The sequence below is a fragment of the Diadema antillarum genome, unplaced genomic scaffold, assembly GCF_040938485.1.
Source record: "Diadema antillarum isolate AM-2024a unplaced genomic scaffold, OU_Dant_1.0 seq00001864_RagTag, whole genome shotgun sequence".
NCBI classification, from domain to species: Eukaryota; Metazoa; Echinodermata; class Echinoidea; order Diadematoida; family Diadematidae; genus Diadema; species Diadema antillarum.
Genome location: NW_027272534.1, coordinates 81,160 through 100,104, shown reverse-complemented (window position 1 = coordinate 100,104; position 18,945 = coordinate 81,160). Strand labels below are relative to the sequence as shown.

Here is an 18,945-nt window from a genome sequence, read left to right as displayed (position 1 = left end):
CTGTTTTTTGAAGAGTTTCTTAGTAGCTGCACTTCTTGTTGATTTTTAATTTAAACAAGACGATCAAGAATTTTACATTAAAATACTAGATTTTTGAAAAAATGTAAAAATAAATTTACACCAAAGTAACACCAGCTGGTGTGGTCCCTTATTGAAGCTGGACGGGTGTTAAACCATTGATATTAACACCAACAAATATCAAATCAACACCATGTGGTGTCATTTTTGAATTAACACCAGTACAGTGTCAAAATAACACCAGGTACAGTGTCAAATTAACACCACGAAGTGTCAGGTGAACACTTTTCAACACCATCACAGTGTATTTTTAACACCTGTGGGTGTGGTCCTTTATTGAAGTTTGATCGGTGTTAGATTTAACACCCGTGGTGTTAAATCTAACACCCATGTTTTTACAGTGCATGTTTATACTCTGTGTACGGGTCGTGATCAAAGATCGTAAATAATCAGGCTAAATCTCATCTTGATTAACAAACTTAATCACTCCATGATCATGGTGAGTTGCACAGGATGTTGTTATTTTTCGATCCCTTCTCGTGACCGTCATTACAGATGCCGTCATTATGCCTCTGTTAACTCCTCTTTTATCAATTCGTCATGTTTATCAATCAGCAATAATTAGGGATTCATCAAAAATCCGAAACTGTCAGTGCATCAGCTTCGTTGACGACTCACAGCCAGCTTAGCGACGTTCACGGAAGGTCGCAGAATTGTCGAGATTGTTTTTTCTGGTGTAAATGGTGCGAGACTTCCTAAAAATATAAGAAAGAGTAAGCAACGATAAGTGAGACGATACAGTGGCCATCAATGAGATAAACCCATATTGCGTAACATGACAAAGCACATTCTTTGCTCACCCACGCAGATGTATCATTGATCGATGCGTTAAACACAGTTATTGATTGACCTGAATGCACATGAATAACGTCTTCGTATATTGTTCGTTGTGACATCACAGAACACCTACTATATACCGTTTCGTCATTTTTCGTTTCTTTTCGTGTGTGTGTTTTTTTGATATCCCACTTGATTATCACAGACTTTGCGCAACTTTGATCCTCGTCTTGCATTGAAACCATTTTCCCCTTAGATCACGAATTGTACGTGGTGGTGCAGGGGGGGGGGGGGGGATACCCATCATGTGCTAGTTATAATGGCAGGTGATATCGCGAAAATGTCCTGGTGGTATCAATCATTATGAATTCCGAAGAAATTTATAACATCAGCAGCATGTGCTTCATTCTCTCACGGTAAATGATGCGTAGAAAGAATTGAGCTATTGTTATTATCATCATTATTTTAGTCTAGAAAATGACGAAAATGGTTGGAAACAATAAGATGGAGCGGGAGTGGAAAAGGAAAAGGAATTAGAAGAGTGAAAAGGAATGTGCTTTAAGAATGAAGGGAATTTGTAAGAATGATATGAATTTGTTTCTCAGAGAGAGAGTGTGTATATAGTGACAGAAGTTTTTTTCTCCTGTTTTTTTTTTAAATCCTGTGTTCATTCAGTAAATTGCCATTTTTCGCTGCACCTTACCCTTTACATGTAACAACGCTTCTCCATACATGGGTGCGAAGCATTCGCATGATCTCATGGATATTCCCTCCTCCTATGATATTTCTCGAGGAATAATTGGTAGGGACGTTTGCCGAAACCGCAAGAAACATCGAAGCTAAATTTAACACACACAATGCGTATGAAGCAAATGCTGATATATAACCACAATTTTATGGAAATATTTGCCGGTATTAAAAGAAATGTTGGAGCTAAATATAAAGTACTGCATGGCCGCCTGCAGGCGCACACACAAATATTTTTAGACTTTTAATCTCGTTGTTCGCAAATGTTCGTCATTTCCATCTATGCTGTGTGGTTGTGCATGTTTATGCTGATCTTTACTTCATTATGACTAGTGTTTGTTTTCTTGACATCATGTAATATAATTATATCTCCTTACAAGGCAGGCCTTCATGGATGTCGTCATCACAGGTAGAAAGATAACAGTTTCCCACGGCGCTGACTTTTTTTCTTACATATTCTGCCGCTTGATCTATGATTATAGTGATGTTACAGACAAACGAGTCGGACAAATAAATGAGGAGGAATATTTTGATTCATTAGTTTGAAATGAGGGATTTCTTTCGCAAGATTCCTTTCTGACCTTCATTTCAGTCAAGCGACTTCTTGCGAGCTGTTTTTAGATATTTAATACGGTGATTTGACTCGACTAATTAGAATGTGTTGACAATGGGAGTATGTCTTTTTGCATAAAATGGTGCTAACATTACTCTCGTGTTTTTGTTTTTTTTTTGTTAACAGTATCTAAAATCCAAATGAACTGTACCCCCCCCTACAAAAAAGATAGTTTGATCGCGACATTAAATTGATAATGTAGATGTATTTAGACTATAATCTAACTGTTTTCTGTATAAGAGAAAGGCTAATTAATGTCTAATTTTCATCCGAAGACGGCATTTTTCAATCAGGTCGATATCTTGTCAGCTGATGTTAACAAAACGACCCTATAGGAAACAAATTAAGGAATTCTTGCGTCAAGTTATGAATTCATCAATTTGAATGTTATCCGAAGAACGCGGATGGGCCTATAAATATAGCCGCTGTTGGATATTATGCGAGCTATAAGGATTGAACTGCAGCACTGGCTCTTGTCAGTATAGTCTGTTGTGAATGCGATGCCTGTCCGGATATCAGGAGATCGTTGGTTCAAATCCAACCCGAGAATGTGTGTGCCCATGTATGTTATCAAGGTTATATATAGGCCTACATGTAGGCCTACTATAGGATATAGGATACCCCAAAACACTAAACATTCGGTGCTTATTTACGTTGACCCTACATGAGTATAGTATTACCATAGTTAGATGCATATAAATGAGAGATGATTTCATTTGCTTGTTTCATTTTTATATTGCCGTAATCTATTTTGTTGTCATGATTTGATGATCATAATTTTTATGCCGATCTTTACACAAACATCAGGGTGGAGTTGTCATAAATTGTCAGAGGGAGTCTTCTGTGGCATGGATTAGTAGGTCCATTTCTAGAGCAATCCACAGGCTATTCTTACATTGTATTCTGAGCGCGCACTGGCAAAGCCGTCGTTCACTATAAACAGCGATAAGCGAGTACGGGGGCGATGGTGCAGATATCTCGTTGTTCGATAATCCATCACACTTCCGATTGATTCGAGGGGGTTAATTGCAGGATTATGTAAAGGCTTGATACTCCATAGTCTTTGATGGACACTCAGCCGTGTCCTCAGGCCTATATCATCGACTGACTACGAAAAGCCGCCAACTTTGTCATTATTGGCGTCTATCGATCGGCGGACAAAAAAAGGAAGTCGGCGCATAATAAAGTAGTGTGTTCGCATGAGCGCCGCGCTGTCAATATCTCCATTTGTTTACACGCAGACACATTTAGCCTGAAATCGGGCTACAGTGTACTGATCGCTCTTGTCGCCTTCCTATAAAGAACTTGTAATTCGACACAGTTGATCTGAATTTTAGGTCAATATTACCTTATGAAGATAATGCATAATTAAGAATATATATTTCCTTGATAGAAAGGGAGTAATTTCAATAACTGTGATGTTCACACGGCACATATCTACAAAAAAATTAATACGACAAAACCGCAATGATTATCAGAAGCAACTTTAGCCAATTCCATAATTTGAGAGAACAATTGAATATTGAGAATCGTGTATCAATAGGCCTATTTATGCTGTTATATGATATGCCTATAAATGCTTCGTTAGTATCGATGATTTAGTCACTGACCGAGAATGCGGATATACGGTATCAAAAAAAAAAAATGCACTGACATTTCGTAGAACGAACGATGGTCTCCATCAATGTCAGGTATGTTTTCCAAGGTACATGTTTGGGAGAAAGTTCCTGTAAAATCTCAAAATTACTTTTAAGGACCTATATCTGTTAAAGGGATCGTACAGTTCTGGTTGAGACCTAATTTCAGGTTTCTAACATTTTTAGGTGAGATAATGAGAAATCTCATATGAAATATGAAAGAGCATGAAATTTTATGAGGAATTCAACGTTTATTTGATAAAAATTGGTTTTGAAATGGCTGGGATATCCAAAAAAGAACGATTCTAATAAAGTGTGGGACCCACACTTTATAACGATCGCTTTGGTTTACTTTGTTTTTAGATGTTTCAGTTATTCCAAACCCGATTTTCATCAAATAAACTTTGAATTCCTCTTAAAATGGTATGCTCTGTGCTATATCATAAGTGTTTTCTTGGTATCTTGCAAAAATTCGAAAGCCTAATTCTCATCTCAACCAAAACTGTACTATCCCTTTAATAAGAAGGAATGTGGGAGCAATTTCTTCTCATCGACGACATGCGCAACATTATTCACCTATATACTTTGTGGGGTGTTTTTTTTTTTTCAAATTCTTCAATTCAGGTAAAGAAACTCGTTGAGACATGAATCGCATCTATGTGCATGAAGTCGTGTCAATTCAGGGGGTAATCAAACTCTTGGAACAAGATGTACCTTGGACGATAGACCTGAGACGATAAAGGTCGATTTCCATCCCTGAATTTATCAGCTTTAGAAAACAAAACAGAACAAAACGTCAATGTTTCCGTGTGCCGTGTATACGTGAGCAGATAACATGAAGCTGAAATATTGTACAACAGACTGTTATATTGGTTTCAGCATGATGTCGAACGATTATGCTGTGACCTTTACTCTTCAAAATTACCGTCAAGGAATATTGGTACTTCTTAACTGACGGTAAATAACATCGAATCTATAATAAGAAAGATGACTTACGACAACTGTACGACAGCAGCAACAACAAAAGCCCATCTATTGACATTTCATGTTAAAAGCTACAAGCAAACAAATATGAAAGCACACGGGCAAACACAGAAACACAATCACAACCGAAACAATACAATACTGTATACCAGTATACAAAAAGTAAACAGACACGCAGCACAGTTACATCACGTCGCAACAGGCCGAACGATTTCCGATTCGCGTTTATATCCTGAACGATTTATTTGCCAAGGCCTCTATAAAAAGGCAAAGCAAAAAAAAAAAAACAACCGCGTACTAATCAATCCGATCCGATGTTCGCCGAATTGATCGGAATGATTGATTAGACAACACCTTTGGTGTAGTCCCACAGGCACAATTTGTCAGAGGCTTTGCAAGGACGGTACTTCATTCATCTACATATTTGTGACTTTTTTTCGCAGTTATGCCCTTAATTGCATGAAATATAATTTCACATATATAATGATATAGTCCTAACTTTTCATTAACTTAAGTACAGCACGAAATAAAACTGTAATAGGCCCAGGTCTAATCAGTGTTGATTACCTTAACAAGTATACATAGGGATATATTAGAATTATTCTTCATTAAGTGTTTGTCTAACCTAATTTCTGCCTGTGGTGAAAGTAGAATCGCCAATATCACATTTATTTTTCGACGTGACACGGGGCTGTTGACCTTTCACGAAGGAGCCAAAATATGATGTAAACTGTTAAACATAAAGCATAATATAATTAATAAAGTGAACAGTGTCAAGTTTCGCGATAACTCGACCTCAGCAAAGCCGGCCAGATATGCGCAGGTGGCATTTCGCAACTCACCAACAATTATTGTCCTCTCTTGCTTGTGAAAAAAAAGAGAAAAAAAAGTGAGACTGAGCTTATCTCATATGACACAGTATAATCTGTCGTCTGCTAGAATAGAACTGCGCAGGAGAATAATCGATTGAGTAGAGCAACACCATTGTATTTAATTCAAAATAATTGCAGTAGCCTACAACTTTACGTGTCTGTCTGTTGTTGTTGTTGTGTGTTGTTTTTTTTTTTTCAAAGGACATTGTGTGTGAAGAAAGATTAGAGTCTTTATTCTATGTATCCACCTCTTTGCCCGGATTATGGAAGAAGGCCGGGGAAATGGCACACTGACTATTGTCAACTACACATTATTGTGGAGGAAGACTGGTAAGCTGTCTTTCAATTCACACGTATGTAAATGTCTGCCCGCGAGACCATCCCCACTGCGCGGGTAAATATAACTGGACTCGTCCATTGTGTACCGCGGGGTGAAACGAGTTGATTTAACGTCGGCGTCCGTCATCGCTGCATGCATGGCGCATCGTGAGAAAAATGCTAGTGTATACATGCATACCACCAATACGCGAGTATAGTAGCGCACAATATATTTCAGAGAGTATTGATTGCTTTCGGTTGAAGCAGGGGAAAGCTCTTTTATCATGCTAGAAATGTGAAAATCAGGAATTATCTGTGTATTTTCTGTATACCGTTCCCCTTCTATGGCACATCATATCCAGCGATGACTGCACCTGGTTTTTAACTGAACATTAAAAAATTCATAACTTATTTTACGGATCGTCTATTTCTTCAAACTTCACAGATGTGCTTGTCTACTACGTGGTTCTGAATTAATAGAACCCATATATATATATATATATATATATATATATATAATAGGCCTAAAAATACTAGTATATTAAAGATTTCACATATTGGATCCACAAATAGATAGAAAACAAACTCGTGATTTATTTTGACCAATTAGGCCTAATAAATGTGTACCCAGTATTTTACTCAAATTTTCGGCGCCCCACGCCTTCTTGTCAAGACGTTTGACGAATGCCCCCCCCTCTCTCTCTCTATATATATATATATACATATATATATATATGTGTATGTGTGTGTGTGTGTGTGTGTGTCTGTATGTGTGTGTATGTATATATTATCTGTGGTATGATTTAATCAGCGTTTTCAAATTCAGTATCAAATTATTCTCAGATCTAATACTTCAGCAGTAGCTGCTGTTTCGCAGTAGGCTTTTTGGAGAAAACAATATTAAGAAGAAATATAATGTAATAAAAAAAATCATGCATCATACAGCACTCATAAGAATAAATTCCAGCATCAAATATCAGATGTTTCTCTCTACGTTGACAGCTAGAGAAAGGGGGGAAATGGTGCATGATGGGAAAAAAAACCTCAGAGTAGCAACTAAACGATTCTGTTTAACTATCATTTAATTTGAGTACCTGATTACAGTTTAAGTGTGTCATAAAAGTAAATGCTAGGAATGCTCCCATTTATTACTGGTTGGTATAGTTGTGACAATTTGCAGGTGAGGCTTTTTAAAGTATGACACATTAATTTGCAGAGGGAAAAGCGTCAATCACAAGATACACAGTTTATAATAAACAAGCAAGTTTTACTCCTACTCTAATTAAAGAAAAAAATCTCAAACTCATCCCCTCTATACTACTAGTATATCATCATAATCAAAATATTGCATGGTGAGTCTCAACCAACTTGAAGATCCTCGACAATGAGAAAGAAATGACATTCATCTTGATTTCATCATTCCTACTCAGATCTCACAACAACAACAAAAAATCACAACTTAGTGCTTCATAAAAGCAACTGGTGGTTCAACTCATTGTGTGAGGAATACCAGACGTGTTTTGTGTTATGTATTTTTTTCAAAAGTTTTGATTTCAATTATTAAAGTAAAACAACTGTATATCTTGTTTATTCAAATATATAAGTTTGTCTCACGCTTTCACATATCACGATTTGATCTCAGAACAACTGGGATGAACTCGACTTGCTATAACAGCGGGATAATCTGGAATTGCCGAGTCAAATTATGGCACGATGATACGCTCGTTTTTGACTGAGATGATTCCACCTGTAAGCTGGTTTGGACGACTCCGGAAGGACTATATTGGATTACCCGAGTAGTTGCCATGGTTGCAGATTCCGAACCTACCTGACGTTGCCGTGTCGCTGTCGCTGATTGGTCAGGGGGTAATCCTATTTTCAGTGACTTCCGATCATGATCAAATTACTTGTCAATCATACGAGATCAAAAAGTGCGCCGTGCGTGTGTGCTGATCGTGTTTGGATGCGGACATGTTTCGTACACACACATCTTCTATTCTCGTTTCTGCATCCATTTGGGTTGCATGCGTGTGGAGGAGAGGAACGTCTGACCGAAGTGTGTCCTACCTGCAGTCCACTACCAACGCGTTCAATCACAAACTCAGAAGTTTGCCCTGTAATCATGTACCAAAAGTGCAAACTATGTACGGAGTTTACGTGTGTTAGCCTGGATTTCATACAACCTGCCATGAAGTAGTTCAATGAGAGTGGTATTGCAGTTATTCATGGAAAGGAAAGAGTAAACTCGCACACTTCGGAAAACTCCCTCTCCAACTTCTTGGATGTTTACACTTGAAGAGCCGTGTACACCCACCCCATGTGAATCCACCGCTTCGCACCCATTTACACACGCGTACTTTGCTGCGAGACAACCAGCTAGTATTTGTACGGTTTAATTCTTCATAGATGTCTACGCTGTTCTCTGTATCTGTAAGGGGAATCTACTACTAAGTCATCTGGTACCACACTTGGAAGGATCGTGAACCCATGACAGATTCTTCTACTGGTTAAATGAGACGGAGCTCTACTAGATTTATCGTTACTAGTATACTTCGGACATCTGTGTGTAGTTGCCATCGACGCGCACACCGACACATTTCCACGTTTTAGCAGACTTCATTGATAGCGTGGATACTGCCTACTTGCTCTCTCTCCTGTGACTTGGATTACACAGGGTCACACTGTTTTCCACGGAGGAGTCGCACAACAGAATGCCTGCGCAGAGTCCAGACGCGACTTTGCTTGGCATGGCAGACCCCGAACTTCTAGGAGCATGTTCCCAATGGGTACAGGAACAAGTCGTGTCCGGAGAAGTCCTCCTCATGGATTACCGACCCAACTCATCCTACTACCGTGCCCATATAGACGGCGCTCTGAACGTGTGCCTGCCTGGTATCCTCTTGCGACGGTTGCAGAAGGGGAATTTGTCGTTAAAATGCTTAATTCAAGGTGATGAAGGAAAGGACCATTTCGTTAAAATGGCCAGCAAAGTCCCAGTAATATTGTATGACGAGAACTCCAGCGACATAAATGCAAATTCAGACGCTCCATTTGTTTTGCTGCTCAGACGACTGAAGGAAGTCGGCTATCGTGTTAGCTATTTGCGAGGTATGTTAATTTACCTACTGTAAAAGTGGATATTTTCGCGCGACTAATTTTGCGCGTTTGGCCGGGTCAGAAGACTCAGAGTTTCACGTGTCTTTAATTCCGCGGAATCAAGACATCACGCACAGGAATATATCATGGCAAGCAAAAATATTCGCGTGCTTTTATTTTCGCGCTAGTTTCTGGTTGTGCGAAATGCGCAAAAAAATGTCAACACCGCGAAAATTTCCACTTTTACAGTATTGATAGTATAAAACTCTAAATGTTAGTTCCTACAATCTGAATTCTGATGATGAGTTGCACTCACCACATTACCAGGATACCACATTCATTGCCTGGGTTTATCCAAAGACAATTACTAATACAATATGTCAATCCCCAGGTTGTATGAATGCATGATGTTTAACCTGCATGCTATTAAAAAGAAAGTGATTAAAATGATGGTACTTGTATATTTGCAATGTCATTCTAAAGTCATTGGTAGTAGATGCTATCAATATCATCATGATTATCGCATATAGGATCAGTTGCTAACAATGCATCACTCATGTCTTGAAAATATACTGTATAGTGTATAGCATCTGTTAGCTGCATCAACAGAATATCAATGATCTATTTAAATTCTTATTTACGTTGATGTAGGGCAATTAATATGTCAGTCAGTTGCATCATTGATCTAGTTCGCTTGAAAACTATGCGTGCCTTGATTACAATGCATACAACAGACAGTGTCTTGCACCCCCATGCCATGCCCCCCCCCCCAAAAAAAAAGGAAAGAGATAATGTACAATGTACATGTAGAATGTCACATGTCCTCTCTTTTATTAGTTCTGTGATGTTTTTAGCCGAAGCAACTGTGATTGTGTGATATTATGATGTGATGTTGGTTTAGTATCCCATAGATTCTATGATATTGTTTTGTGGAGTGATCCTATTGGAAGTAATAATGGACTGTAATATGAACAGGTATTAAAATTTTGATGACACAATTGACAGTAGACAATGATATCTTATACATTTGATGGGATATCCAGTCCAATCCACGGAGGAGAAACACTCAGCTATTGCATCAATCCAGCCGAAACTTAGAGTACCTGCTCACAACACATAAATACAGTCAACAGAACTTTATCAGACTCCGATGAATATTTGATAAGTGGTTTGCAGGCATCATGACAAAGGAAATATCAGGGAATTGTGTTTGACCCTCACTGGCAATTGTAAACTGATCATTTCCCTCATCAATGTATACATACAGATTATATGACCCCATGGCTGACATGCACAAACTTGGGAATGTTAAGCATTCTATTCAATATTGGATGCAAATGCTTGAGAGGAAGAGTGACAGATACAAAGTAACCCCTTCACATAGATTATACATACGATATACACATACACACACACACCCCAAAGAAGAAAAAACAGACAATGAAATGGTGTGAAACTGAAATATGACCGGTTTATCAGGTGATGTCTTCTTTCATGAGATCCTAGTACATGTATTGCTGTAATGTTTCACCATGTTTTATCTGGTCATTCCCAGCTACAGCAACAACAACAACAAAACGTTTTCTATGAAATTGTGAGGGACTGATTGAGCAAGTCTTCAGATGTTCAAGTGCACAGTCATGTACATTACAAATGTATGTCAGTGACCTTTGGATGCTAGATTGTCCAAACAAACCCTTAATAGATCTGCTTATTTGCTTTGTTCCATGTATTCATCAAATTTATGATGCTACCTGTTTAATGTCTGTTTAACTACAATTGTATTCCCACTTCCTTGTTAGAAGTTCTAGATTAAATATATTCATGCGCCACTTTGTTAATGAAAATAGAGTGGTTGAGGAAGATCAAACTGCAATATGTACTGAAATATTGTTTGGACTATATATAAGAGATATCAGAGTTTGGCCAGTGTATTGTACTTGCACTTGATTGAAACAGTGGAATTGATCAAGATTTAACATTGACTCAAGACTGGAGAAACCAGCTACTGATAATTTCTTCAAAAGTACACCTTTATGCATCTTCCCAGAGAGAGGATGAGAGAGAGAGAAACAAAAATCTATGGCTACTATGCATCTACAGCTGAACACTCAAAAGTAGAAAAAAATAATCCTAAAGAACAGGAAATAATGACATATTGATACTCTGTGAACCTTCAGTAAAGGCTAAAAGGTAGACCAATGGCAATCAGGTTTTATGGCTCTGTTCTAAAGAAAATGTTTACAGATACATGTACATGATAGGTACAATTGTATGAGTATGTGTTGTTATACTTATTGTATGATACATTGTAGCAGCAGATAAAATCATACAGTGTGTACAGTAGTCTGTCTTTTAAATGTACAGTTGTGAATTGTAAAGGTGAATATTGATTTCCTTCACAATTAAATGGCTAGTTTGTACAGTACAAGGTTGTAAGTTGGTCATTGATCCAATAGAATGTGTTGATAGTACAAATTGTATGTACTGTACATGCACCTGTATATCGAGAGCAATGATTGTCGTTACTTATACTTTGTCCATTTTACATTTGATGTCACACAGCTATACCTTATGTCTACCTAGTTATGAAGAAGATAACATTGAAAGAAGAGGTCATAGAGAAAGCTTGGTGCTATCTAAATACATTCACCTACTCCTACCTGAATATTTTCGCGCGACTAATATTTCGGCCAGGTAAAAAGAGTTTCGCTTATTTTTAATTCTGCATCTGTTACTCTGCATCAGGTACTGGAACATATGGCACGCAAAAAATATTTGCGTGCTTTTATTTTCGTGCTAGCGTCTGGTTGCGCGAAATGCACGAAAATTTCCACTTTTACAGTATAGCAGTTACTCCTCATAGTATAGAATTACATTGTATATTACAATCCAAATTACATACAAATAAGTGTGTTTATGTTTTTATTAGCTTGTGAGAAATAGTGGAATTGTTGTCAACTTAGGATTGATTCCCCACATCTGATCAGATGTGCTGAATTTTATTGCTGTGCATTTCACTGTACTTTTGTGTATGTGTGTGTGTGTGTGTGTGTGTGGACATCATGTACTGATTCAGTGTGTTCAGGTATGAATACTGATTTTTTTTTAGCAGTGTTTACATTTTGCCTCTTTCTCATGTCTAGTTTGTATAATTCATGTTCAAGCACCTCAACTACTTTAAACTAATCAATGATAATTGATTTTATTAATGCTGAATGCGTATTTAAATGTGTGCAATATCTGACTGATCATACACTGTATCTATACAACAGTACTTGTAGCAGCAAAGACACACTCCCGTGCTTATACCACAGACTGAGACACACACTCGTATGTTGGAACTGATTGTCTCCATACAGCGAGGACACAGAGCTGGCTTACATACTCTGTCAGTTGACCGGTGTGCCTGACATTTGGTTTTAATCTCTGAGGAATTCCATCGGGCGCGATAACCAAAGTTCATCCCTCGTCCTGTCCGTGTTGAGTTGATATTTCCTGTCGTGTTGGTCGTCAAGAAAAACGAGAGCTTGTTTCCTCTGCAGCGGGGTTCCGTTCCCATCAGGCCAGCAATGGCGAGGGAAAATGCCAATGTCCTGCTCAACATGGGGAAAGGGAACACAAGGGGTTGTCTCTATCACCTTTATACAACATGTACATCATGTAGCTCTATAGTGTTAGCAAGTGCTAAATTGTCAGACTTGCAAAATTGTATGTCCCATTTTGTACCAAGGGTATTCTATTTTCTGAATTCATTGGAAAGTACCATGCACAAATTCACCAGAGACGCCAACTGATTCCTTTTTCTTGCAGTACAATTTGATGCTGTTTTTGTCAAAACTACTGCAGGTTTCATGGAAAATACTGTTCCCAAGTTGCATCACTACAATAAACACCCGTCTGTCGCTTGCAGCGCTGATTGCAAGAAAGCTAAAAGTACTATTTGGCGGAAAACAACAACAACAACAACAAAATTCCTTCTCATCCCTCAGAATAGTGTCATGCTGTTTATACAAGGATGGCATCCCTGATAGACTGTATAAACTGTATTTTGTGGCATAAGAGGCCAATTTTTTTTCAGGTTTTTTTTTTCTCTCTTTTTTTTTTTTTGGGGGGGGGGGGTATTTTGTGCAATGGTTGCAAGCAGTCAAGCAAGGCTTTTATGGAGTGCAATCTATGTACGTGGTAGTGTGGTGTTTGCTAACATGTTGTTGAATATCTTAATCCCATACATTGCTGAAAGGTTCATAATGCTGAATGTTTGTTTTTGTGCATGGCAAACAACTCTCCCAAATATTTCACTTTCTATAATTTCTAGACACTAGTCAACTTGACCCTCAAGAGGTCATTGAAGGTCCCACAAACTGTAACTTCAGCCAGGAGGTCTACTGTATTCTAGGACTAGTAGAAGGGGTCTTGAGTATGGCAGATTTACATCACCTCCAGTACACAAAGATAACTTTTGTTCTCCTATGCTCCCCGCGCACACACTGACAGCATAAGTAATGTCATTGCCATGTGCTACCCGGGCTAGGATAGCTGGCATCCCAATTATCTCTTTCTCCATTCGTTGCATATATTCCGCCTTCCCACGCAGTTTGCTCTTTCATGAGGGTTCAGAGTCTTCACTGTGGTGTGCATGTGTGTGTCTAGTATTTGTGTGGGCACAAGAGTTCTAGACTGCAGTAAATTTTTGCATCACCAGTTTGATACTGTTACTGTACGTATATGGACAGGACTTACGTAGTGATCTGCACCTTCATATTTCCTCTGGTAGTGACTGAAAAAGTTGTCATCATCTCGTCTGTTTACACAACATAGTGTATAGGAAGTGGAAGTGGAACATCAAGGATGAGACATCCTTTCGGTCATGTAGAGTTTATTTCAACAAATATTGCCCACAGCAAGTGTATGTAGCCCTCAAAAAGAATTCCAAAGATAAATGAACAATAGTTTCAATCTAGTAACATTTGCTTGATAATGCTTGATAGTGGAAGATAAGCCTTGATGCAATATTGCAATATTTCCCAATGCAGAGACTCCAACTCTCCCGTTTTCGACAGGAGATCTCCCGCCGAAAACCAATTTTTGCAGAATCTCCCGGTCTCCCGCTTAATATTTAATTTCTCCCGCCCTGGCTCTGTGTCTCCCGTTGGAAAGGATTTCTTACTTATTGCTATTGCATGCTGAAAAAATAAGCCTTAGATAGCACCAGAGAGCATCTAGAACCCTAGGAACTTCCCGCTTCGCACACATCAATTTGGAGTCTCCCGTTTGCTAGGGGTCTCAGGCGGGAGAATCTCCAGATCAGAAGGTGCTTTAGGTTGGAGTCTCTGCCAATGTTGAACATATTAAAAAACTGTGCATGGGCCCTGGTGGATTCTATCCCCTTATTAAAAGGGATGGGACAGTTTCGTTTGACATTGTGCTTCAGGTTTCTTATGTTTTTTGATGATGATTTTTTTTTTTTTTTTTTGAAATGATGAGAAGTCTCTTAAGATATCTTACAAAAAGTAACTAGTAAAAGCTGAATCCTCACCTCAACCAATACTGTACCATCCCTTTAAAAATGTTCAATTTTGGATATTTAGAGAAGAACTACACACTTCACATTTTTGTAGCTAGTCAGGTATCATAGACCTATCCGTATAGTATACAGTTGTACACTATACACGTAGTACTGTACTGTACAATTGTAGCTGTAGGAGACATAAACTGAAGCCTAATGTGTACATGCATGCTTTGCCCTTACAGAAAAGGTAGCGAGGTCACGCATGAAATCCGCAGAGGGAAAGAAGTGGTTCATTGCATACTGAGTATGTTGTGCAAATTCAATTCAGCGTGTTGCAAACCTGTTTTCGACAGTAATGATGTATCCCCATCAGCACATTACACCGAGTGCTCTTTGTGTGGGTCGTACATGTATGTTGGATAGATTTGAAATGCTGTAATACTGCCATTAAAAATGTGGATGAAGGACAAAAGTTGAAACCATCTTTCAAAATGAAGAATCAAATTGATACCAGATACCACATGTAAGAATACAATCGTTAAAATTGCAGATTGCTGCCTAGTACGGGTGGGTATTATATAGGCTACATTGTGAAGCGAAAATGCGAACTCACAGTGTCTCATTTCCTCTCATGCTTTCTTTCTCCCTCTTTCCTTTGGCCTTTCACTCCCTTATTTTCCCTTCCCATTGTCCTGTAGAAGAATGGGCTAATCCATTCTGTAAACCCTTTGGTTGGCCTGATGGGTGGTGAAAGAGACAGTCCTTTAAAGTGGCTTCATGCAGTTCTAGACGTGCAAATACCCCTTTTGAAGAACTCATTGATTAGTGGGCTGCGAGTCTGAGCTGCTTTCATCACTGTTCCTCTTTTTCTTTTTCTTTTTTAATTTGTGCACAGTCTACCGGTTACCGCCCCCACACTGGATTTTCATGGACATGCACCTTTGGAGAACACAGCCACAAGGCTTACAAAGTTGTTTGTTCATACAGATGACAATAGGCAGTTCAGATTATACCTCACACAATGTGAAAACTGAAATTCATGGGTGATTGTTGTTTTTACCACTTCCCTATCATATCTTCAGTCAGTATACTTTCCAGATGACTAGCAAATGATTGAGCAATGTCAAAGGTACAAAATGTACTACACTACTAGTGCAGTATTTCCTGCAGATTTACCAAACCAGCTACATGTATGTCATCACTCTGTATAAAAACAGATGTCACTTTGCCTTAATGCTAAACTCTTTTTTTTCCCCTCCATAGTACATGTACATATATATCACAGTTTCACAAGTTTTACTCCATAAAAAGCTTACATGTTAATTTGTACATATACACATTTTGTCTGAGTTTTCTACCTCCAGTTTTCTGTGGAATCTCTTCATTTCTGCTACAATTGTAATATCTATATCTAGTGTCAGAGAAAGTTCATGATGAAGATTCAGAAGATTAGGCAATTCACTGTGTTTGTTTGTGTGTGTGTGTGTGTGTGTGTGTGTGTGTTGTTAATTGTTTGCTTTTGTTTACTCTGATTACCATGATGTTGATGAAGTGGTGATTATGATGCTGTTAGGTTTGGTGGGTGAGTAACTTTTTGGAATGTTGTAATATACAATTCAAGATCTTTTCAGCTTTCACTGTACACTGTACAAGTAGCAATGCCATTATCCTTGAAGAGTGTAAAATCATTCTTTAGAAAGACTTTATATTTAAGAAAGATTCTTTAATATAGTGCATTGTCCAATGTTTCTCTCATTGTGTCTTTACTAGACACTGACTGAGTTTGGAAGGTGTACAAAGTAATTTAAATTGACCGATATGTGCATGATCGACAGTGTATTTTATTTTGTTTGATGTGTGATTGGTTTAAAGTATTGTGTGTATTGTGTAATGATGTTTACTCAGTAGATCTATAGGCTTTCATGGGTGATTTCCCATGATTGTAATATCTCTGGTATTCTGTTTTACATATATGATTCGTTCACTAATACTGCTTTATGCCTGTTGTCTTGTAGGAGGCTTCCGTGAGTTCTACAGACTGTTCCCCCATCTCTGCATAACGTCGGAAGACAGTGACTCAGATGAAAACTCACTGACGGACCTCGGCTTTGATAGACTGAAAATTGAGACGACTGGCCTGGTTGAAGCAGAAACGCCACTGGATAACCACTACCCAGCCCAAATCCTCCCCTACCTGTTTCTGGGGACGAAGCAGGACTCTGAAAACTTTGAACTACTGTCGAAACTGAGGATACAGTATGTTCTGAATGTCACGCCCAACATCCCGAACTGTTTCGAGGACAGCGGCATCAAGTACATGCAGATTCCCATTTCGGACCACTGGAGCCAGAACCTAGCTGCGTTCTTTCCAGAGGCGATTGAATTCATTGGTGAGTATCAGAGCTCAAAGATGCAGGGCAAGGCCAAGTTCAAAAAAATTGCCTGTCTGGTATCCTTCAATTGCCTGAACTTGTCCTTTCCTCTTTTTTTTTTTTTTTTTTTGGGGGGGGGGGAGATAATTCTCATGAAAAATGTTAATGTGGCTGGTGTTCTATCAAATGCAAAAATATATCAAGAGTAGAGAAGAAATGTTTGTAACAAATGATTATCTCCGGAGGAAAAACCAAAGATGCTGTTGAATGTAAAGTCTGATCAAGCTCACGGAAGAAAACATGCATGTCTCAAAGATATCACAATGTAGGAATGTAAATTTAAATGAAGTAACAGTAATTTCACGCAAAGGCCAGTGAAAGGTCTTGTGGAAAGACAAAACATAACAATACTTGAGAGCCAATGTGATCACATTGTCCCATGATAGAAATTGGGATAAAAATCACCTTTACTTGCTTCCGAATCAAACAGATTCCATTGTATCATGCAGCGAGTATTGTACCTTATGACCATGTACCACATGATGGCGCATGCAGTTCACACAAGATACAGCAGTGAAGCAGCAGCTCTATGAGGCATTTGTACACAAGTAAATCAGAATTCTTCCCTTCTCTATACTGAGTACTACATTTAGTTTTCTGATTTTCATGATTTAAAAACCTTAAGGATTGCATTGATATTACTGCCCAATCCACAAGAAGTAACCTAGTTTGGCATTACCAGTAGTAACTACTAGATCTGCATGGACATGATACAGTGAACTTGGCTCTTGACTACAGTGTTTCCCCTTTCTAGTTTATGGCAAGGGTCTAGGGGAGGGGTAGGATGGGAGACAGGTCATAAATCTGTGGTGGCAAGGACGGGTGCAGCTGCTACTGTGCTGCTGAGTGATCTTGATCCACCAATGTCCTTGACCTGTGGAGGCTTTTCTTCATGTTTCTCCCCTGTGCATTCACACATGCCATGCAGCCTGGCAGGTGGACAAAGCTTCGGTCTGTTTGCCTAGAATTGTGAGTGACGTTTGGGACCCATTCAAGTCCAGTATTGATGTTTTTGGCCAAGGCGAGTGGTTCTCAGCAATGGCAGAGATAGTCTTCTCAGAAATCTATGCCACAGGCATGGCATGCTCGGGCAGTTTAAATTCTTGTTCAGGTTCTCATATCGGGAAGGAGTGGATTATGACAATGATGTCGCAAGATGGCACACAGGTTCCAAGTCAGTTGTCACTGATGTACTTGTAACAATTGCCGATGTAGGTCCTATATCTGATAATGTTGTATTACTCAAGCCTGGCAGAGTGTGATAAGATATAAATGACAGGTGATAACATTTATAACATTAAAGCAACTTGAGGGCGTATATCCTGACAAAGTTTCGTATTGTACTTGCCTCTGTAGTGTATTGATGATATACATGTTTTATTACTCTGCTCACATCAATTGGCACATCAGTAAAACTATTGTGCATTTTGTAGACATTGTGCTTTGAAGGATCAGAGTAGCTGAAGTCAGTGTGCACACTGATTGGTGGTGGTGATGGGGGGGGGGGGAACCCAACAACGACCACATCTACTTTATTCCCTTTCTCTTTCTCCTATGACTGTGAACGACTGAAATGACTTCCCACTCTGCCATCAAACAGAATCCTTCTTTGATCCCCAAGATTCCGTTCATGCTTTTCAATGAAGGAAGGTTGTTCTCCAAGCCTGCCCCAGGATAAAAGAACAATAGAAACCTATTAATAATTTCACCCTGAAAGAGTGGTTCAACCATGTCCCCACATTTCTGGTGTTTTTCATATCCGGAGGCACTTTGTGTTGGCACCTCCCAGCTTTCTTTTCAGATTTGCATTGAAGCTCATAACAGTGAGGGGGGGGGGGGGGGGGGGGATTATGAATCGTGACAATATGGCTGACAGTGT

General features: G+C 38.8%; 1 protein-coding gene across 1 annotated transcript in view; it reads left to right on the top strand.

Annotated features, from left to right (window-relative positions):
* The first annotated feature begins 8,045 nt into the window (after nt 1–8,045).
* Nucleotides 8,046–18,945, top strand: part of LOC139712833 (dual specificity protein phosphatase 6-like) — a 31,207-nt gene continuing 20,307 nt past the window's right edge. Inside the window, exons 1-2 of the mRNA XM_071624624.1 lie at nt 8,046–9,134; nt 16,650–17,024. Coding sequence (XP_071480725.1) covers nt 8,738–9,134; nt 16,650–17,024 — 772 coding nt within the window. The 5' untranslated portion in view covers nt 8,046–8,737. The remainder of the gene's footprint in view (nt 9,135–16,649; nt 17,025–18,945) is intronic.